At 48.0% G+C, this 6,819-nt stretch overlaps 1 protein-coding gene across 3 annotated transcripts in view; it reads right to left on the reverse strand.

The window, feature by feature from the left end:
* Positions 1–677, reverse strand: part of SESN1 (sestrin 1) — a 44,710-nt gene extending 44,033 nt beyond the window's left edge. The window contains exon 1 of one of the 3 annotated variants that reach the window (XM_033143561.1): positions 323–677. In XM_033143561.1, the coding sequence (XP_032999452.1) occupies positions 323–613 (291 nt within the window). In that variant the 5' untranslated portion in view covers positions 614–677. The remainder of the gene's footprint in view (positions 1–322) is intronic. The other 2 variants (XM_033143562.1, XM_033143563.1) reach the window with 2 other exon arrangements.
* Between the last annotated feature and the right edge of the window lie 6,142 nt (positions 678–6,819).

Genomic DNA, 6,819 nt, shown 5'->3' on the forward strand with positions numbered 1-6,819 from the left:
GACGCCGTCTGCACCCTTGAGTCACGCAGCCAAAGTACAGTAGCTGCATGATACAATTCGGCTTAAGACAGCTCCCCGCTCTACCACGGTGACCTTGGTCCCTCAGTTTGCTTTACCTCACAGGGCAGTTGCAAGGGTGAAAGGAGAAAAATACCATTTACCTTGAGCGCCTTGTCTTACCATCTAAACACGCACACATAAAACTTTCCTCCTGAAGACACCCAGGCAGAAAGAAGCAAGGCCTTCAGAACTCAGCGAAACTTATTCCAAGTTGCAAACTTCGAGACGCTCCCCAAAGAAAGAACAGGAGCCGGGCATTTACCTGAACACTCATCAGGATGGCCGCGCTCTTCTCCCTCACGTCTCGGAAGGGGCACCTCTTGGACAGCATCAGCAGGCGGGCGAGCATTTCGTTCAGCCCGCCACGAGCCCCGCTGGGAGGCGGCGAGAGCCCTTCTGCCGCTGCCGGAGGAGACGCGGCTTCTTTGGCCGGAGCCACCGCCTCGCCCTTCTTCAGGACCGCCTGCCTTATGCTCTCCATGGCGCTGTCTCTGGCGCTGCTGTCCCTGCTGCACAGCCCATCCCACCTCACCTCTCCATCTCGGTCGGCCATTGCCAGAAAGAGATCCCCGCTCCTCTCCCGAGACTCAGTTCTCCGAGGCGGCCGCCATCCTCCTCCCCCCCAGAAGAGTCAAAGGGATATCGGAAGGCGGCGGCGAAAGCAGCGCTGATCGGGGTCTTGTCCTGCTTCTTTCCCCCACTTCCCTTCTTACCCGCCAGCCCTCATTATAATGGCTGGGTGCCGAGAAGCGCTTCGCGGCTTTGTTGCAACCAAGCGCTATATAAATATTGCGAAATAAAATATGTCTCGCTCCCTGAATGCGCGAAGAGGCGCCTCCGTTAGGCTGCGAGAAGCTCGGCTTGCAGAGTCCGAGCAGCCCCTTCCACTTGCACGGCTAAGAAAGTTGCTTCGCGCTCGCTGGGACCGTGCGAGAAGGAGAGTCCCTCCCTTCCTCTCTTCGGGTCCTGGCGAGCTTCTCTGCCCGCCGCCCCGCTTTCAAGGGGAGAAAGTCCCCGTCCGGGCTCGCCTACTCGCAACCCACCAGGGCCTGGGTCTCTTCCCTCCCCGGACCCACCCCTCGCCCTTCGGCAGCGTAGCGGGGAGGGAGCTGCCCATCAGCAGAACGGGGGCGGGGAGGAGAAGCTGGCACGAGCCCGCCGCGAGGCCTCTCCGGACGGAACCCCAAAGAACCGGAGCGGGTCGGATTCGGCGGAGCGCCCCCGCCCACCGCTCCCGCTTCTGAAGCAGCCAGCGTCTCTCCCCGCCATCCCCCGGGGCGGCTGCAAACGGCAGGCCCCGCCCCTTCTCTCAAAGCTGCGCGCGCGCGCGCGCCTTGCCTGTGGAATCGACGCTAGGTAGATGTCTGGCTTCAGCCAATCCCCTCTGAGCTGTCAAACCAATCGGCGTAAAGTGTTTCCGGGACGCCTGGGACATATAGTGCTAAGCCCGCGAAACTGCATAGCTTTCTTGTTCAAGAGGAACTATAATTCCCAGAAAGCAGTGCGCTGAGGGAAAAATCGTCAGCGCCATCTGATCACGTGCGCATATTTTAAAAAAATGGCAACTGCTGTTATCCTCCGTTTTTCTTTTGTCTTTGTCTACAGGCGACGAGGGTAGTGGTCGCTTTTATGATGAGAAGGTGCTGCATAGATATAGCTGTATATATACTGGGTGACTAGCTTTTCTTAAAGATCCTGCTCCGTTAACGGTAAACGGCTGCACAATAACGAAGTGTATGTATTCAGAAAGTGTATTCAGAAAGTGTATGTTGGCTATGCATGTACTTTTGTTAGGTCCATTTTTACTGTATTATAACCCATGTTAGCCATAGCTGTCAAGTTTCGGATTTGAAAAGAAGGGATCAGCACCCTTACCTGTCCCGGGGACAGTCTACGGTTCTCGGGGACAGTCCACACCGTGGTAATCCCCCCAGGCTACAAATTAATTTACACCAGGCTACACACCATCATCTTTCCCCACATTCATATGTGGGATTTGACTGGAGTAACACATGACTGGAAAGGTTTGCAGTTCCACAAACATAGGTGTGCACTGCCTCGAAATAAAAAGAAGTGAACAAAAGAAGGCTCACTAGGGTATTGCTAAAAAAAAAAGTCAATTTTGTAACCAGAGGTTCAACTGAATAGAATCTGAATCATGCACCACAACACCTATGCAGCCTCAACTTAAGGTGGCTCCCAGCCTGGCTTTTTACAGGCCCCAGCTGACTGCACAACCTGGCCTTTGGAAAGGCCATATAGACAGATACCTTTAGCTTCTGCACCCCTCCTTTGCACACCTGTCAACACAACCACATAGGCATTGTCCACAACAGCTCTGCAGCACAAATCCCTTCTGCAAGCAGGCACCCGTGCGCAAGAAATGCGCTCCGCTCCCCACAGCGGACCCATGCTCCCTTGCCCTCTCGAATTTCCCCTCTGCAAGCTGCATCCATGGATAGAACATCGCACCTAAATATTTCCATTCTGCACAACGCGCAGCATTTGCACGACCCCCTCCTGACAGCACCACACACGGAGGGATAATTCCCACACACAGCTTGATGGGCACATGTGCAAACCCACCCCACCCCCAATATATATATATATATATATATATATATATATATATATATAGTTGTTCAGTTGTTCAGTCATTTCCGACTCTTCGTGACTCCATGGACCAGAGCACGCCAGGCACGCCTATCCTTCACTGCCTCTCGTAGTTTGGTCAAACTCATGTTAGTAGCTTCTAAAGGGGCCCCTGCACCAAGGCAATCTAGATGGATTTTATTTATATCTATAAGATTTTGCAGACTTTGGGTGGGAACTGGGGCCCTACAAAAAAAAAAATCAAGTTGCGCCCCACTGCTTCAAATTGGGCCCCACTGGGTAGCCCTGAGTCTAATAGTTGCTGGGCCTGAGTTGCCCTGCCCTTGCATGAAGTCTTGGGTTTACAATTTTGGGAGAGGGGAGACTGCGGCACTGGAGAGTTGGCAGGCTGGCGAGGCCCCCTAGATTTAGAGGCCCGAGTTGTCCTGCCCTCACATGAAGTCTTGGGGAGCGGGAGGGCTGGTGAGGCCCCCTAGATTTAGAGGCCCTAGGTTTCAGCCTACTTAGCCTATAATTAAATCTGGTACTGATTAAATCCCAGCCTGTAGTTTCAAGGAATGGCCGGCAGATGGCAATACAATAAAAAGGAAAGCAAATATTTATTCTTGATCTGCTATTTTTGGACAAATGGATGGATTTCACTCCTCTCTTTCTGCATGTGCCATTCCCAAAAGGTTCTCTCTTACGGGATAAGGGACCTCTACACCTATAAAGCAGGATGGGGAGCACCATAATTTGCAACCGGCTTCTCACCTCTCTCCTCTTGTCAGAACCATCCCAATCCCTTCGGCCCTGACTGGTTTGGCAACACACACACTGTTCCCCCTTTTAGGCTTATTCTCAGATTGGGAAAACCCGATTTACAAGTGAGAATGTGTGAGATAGGGGCTGAGTGGGGAAGGGCATCATGAGGGCATTGCTAAATAAACAGAGGCATAAGCAACCTTAAATTCCCATTAAACTCCAGTGTGGACAACCCCTCAGAGAAGAACATTGAGTTGCAACCACTCTGGGACAACAAAGTCCCTCACCACTCCTTTTAAGGCAGGCCTCTGGTCTTCTGCCTACTACGTAGACCAAACAATATGATGCTTAATGTCCTCCCAGTGTTATTTTTCTAGAGAAAGAGGTGCCAGAACTCACCAGGAACAAATCTAGTGGTGGGGGTGGGGGTTAGAGACCCACCGGAGGAAGGAGAGAAAGCTCTCTATGTCACCCCCATAAAAAAGCCTCCCTCGTTGTCTCCTCCTGTCTCTGCCTGCTTTGCCCCCCCTCCTTCCCTGGACGAGCCATGCGGCTCTTGCTGTCCCTGCAAAGATGATGGGGGTGATGGAGCGAGAAAGAGGCGTGAGTTAAAGGTCCAGGCGGCTTCACGGGCAACCCACGGAGCCCACCTCTCGGTGTTTTTCTCAGAAGAACTTTTAAGGGTCTCTGACGCAGCTCTCTCCTCACTCCTCACACTTGGCGCGCACTCGGCAGCTGAATGTTGAGGAACGTGGGGCAGGAAGTTTGGGAAGTGTGGCCTCTTTCCCTAGCATGGTCCTCCAGCTACACAGGTGGGGAGGAGGTGGACTGTCCTCCTCCTCCGGCTCCTCCTCCTCGTTCAGTGGCACTCTAGGATTGCAGAGGGGGAGAAGCTCTGCTCTCCCCAGACTCCAACTCTCCTTCCCAGACACTCAGCTTGCCGCCCGGCCCTGGTTCCCCGTGCCACTGGCGCCACAGGGTAGAGACATGCCTGGGAAGAGGAATATTCCCTTTGAAATAAGGGAAATTTAAGGGATATAAAAAATCAGGGATAGCAGCGTGAAACGGCTTGGAATAAGGGAGTTTCCCGCAAAAAAGGGGAGACTTAAGAGCTATGATGTTAGCCCTTCTCAGAGACGACCTATAGAAATTAATGGGCATGGCTAATTTGCATCCATTATTTTCAGCGGGTCTCCTCCAATGTTTCTTTTAATATGAAGTTGTTTATAAGCATTATAAATAAATAAAATTGGGCCTCTTGTAATTTTATCTCTGTGTCAATTCTTTTGTGTTTTGGACTCCTATAAGAGCAGGGATGTTTTCATTTTTTAGAAAAACAATAGTCACTCAATTCCTTTCAGTCTGTGAAGTTACGGATACAGTACAGTGGTACCTCAGTTTACAAACTTAATCCATTCCGGAAGTCTGTTCTTAAACCAAAACCGTTCTTAAACTGAGGCGCGCTTTCCCTAATGAGGCTTCCCGCCGCCAGTGCCCTTCCACCATTCAGATTCTGTTCTTAGACTGAGGTAAAATTCTCAAACCAAGACACTATTTCCAGTTTTGCGGAGTTTGTAAACCAAATTGTTCTTAAACCAGACTGTTCTTAAACCGAGGTACCGCTGTACTTCCTTTCACTTCTTTTATATAGGGTCATTGAATTAATTGAATACAGTAGCCAATTAGTCATCTATTTTGCAACAGGGAAGGCAAATATTAAGTTAAACATCACAATAAATACAGGTAGCTTATTCTAGAAGCTTACAGCTTTATATACTTGTCTATTATATGTATGACTCACTTAATGTGGATACCACTACATCTCACTATGCCACCTATTTAATGTATACAATCTTGTCTATTGTTTGTGCAGGTTAAAATGCAATTGGTATCTGACTACATCTTCACAATAGAATGAGAGGGAGTATTCTTATTGAACTTTGTAGGATGCAGTGAAGCTGGTGTAAAAAGTTGGGGGAGGTAGTTATGCAGCTGAAATATTATCCAAAGCAAAACTCCTAACACGCTCTGGTACAAAGTTTGGCTATCTTTCCAAAACAGCTCTTGACATGAACATTTGGTATATAACCTACACCAGCCTAAGCCATTCTAAGCAATACCAGGAATAAACCCCACTTAACTTAATGGGGGCTTATTTCAAAGTAAACCTGTTAGAACTGAGCTGTAAGTGCTCCTGAGTTGCAGTTTTATAAAACCCTTAAATTAAGATACCTGTATCATGCAAAACAGCTCATGGTAGAAAGCTGGTTAAAATTTAAATATGCCATAGTTAAGTGTATTCTAAACTGTCTTGAAGGTTAAAGTGTTTGCAATTGCCTTTGCTTCTACAGCTGTGTAATCGGATCTTTGAGATAATCCTCTTCCACCATGGTGTAACTTCAAAAGAACTGAAATAATTATCCACAACAACTCTTGACAAGCTAAAACTAAAATCCAGCAAAACTCAGTCGTCGTAACGTTTTCTAACCTGTTCATTTTAGCACTTCTGCTTAGAGCCAAGCATTCCTGGCAAACAACCATTTGGATACTTAATTCTTGTTATGACTGAATTTTTTATGATTTTTACGACTTGCTTTTCTTATATTCCTTGTGAACTAATGCTAAGAAGAAAAACATGCTATATTGTTTTACATCTATATGCAGGATTCACCTACCCAGTTACATCAATGGAAGTCCTACACAAGGACTTCATCTTGCGCAATGGGTCTCCCCTTCCCGAGTGCCACCTGCAATTGGCCTTGGGGGCATGGGCATAGCCAAGAGAGGGCAGCTGCCCCCCATCAAGTAAAACAATAGAAATACTTAACTGACCAACCATGTTGGTTCTGCCACCGTAACACCCCATGCTTTGGGGGGTGCCATCAGGAGAACCCCTAGAACAACTTATGGGGGAGGATAAGGGAGTCATTCTCTAAGACAAGCTGGAATGCTTGTGCTGACAGAACAATCAGAAGAGTACAATATTGAATTCCTCACAATATGAGCAACAGTAGTTTTATCTTACGCAGTGTTAGGCACACAGAAAACCATTAGGTTTTCAGTGTCTTTTCAAAAGTGAACAACCCTGAGTTTAAGATGGTCACTTTTGAAAACTTAATATAATATATGCAAAGGGCAAAAAAATTAATTTCTTCATTTCTGCTTCCTCATATGTTCTAAATCAACTGCTACTCTCAACAAGCTCTCAACAGGATTATTGTGGTCAATATAAACTTATGTTAAAATGATTTAGATGGCTGTTTTGTGCTTGTGCGAACAGGCAGTTATTGGAGTTGGGATTTAATGTGACACAATGGAGGCTTTTTTTGTAGGCCCCCCCCCCCCGGGTGTATGCCAAGCTGGAGAATAGCACCAAAATACATTATTTTTTCCCAACCTAAT

This window comes from Lacerta agilis, chromosome 3, assembly GCF_009819535.1.
Source record: "Lacerta agilis isolate rLacAgi1 chromosome 3, rLacAgi1.pri, whole genome shotgun sequence".
Classification (NCBI taxonomy): Eukaryota; Metazoa; Chordata; class Lepidosauria; order Squamata; family Lacertidae; genus Lacerta; species Lacerta agilis.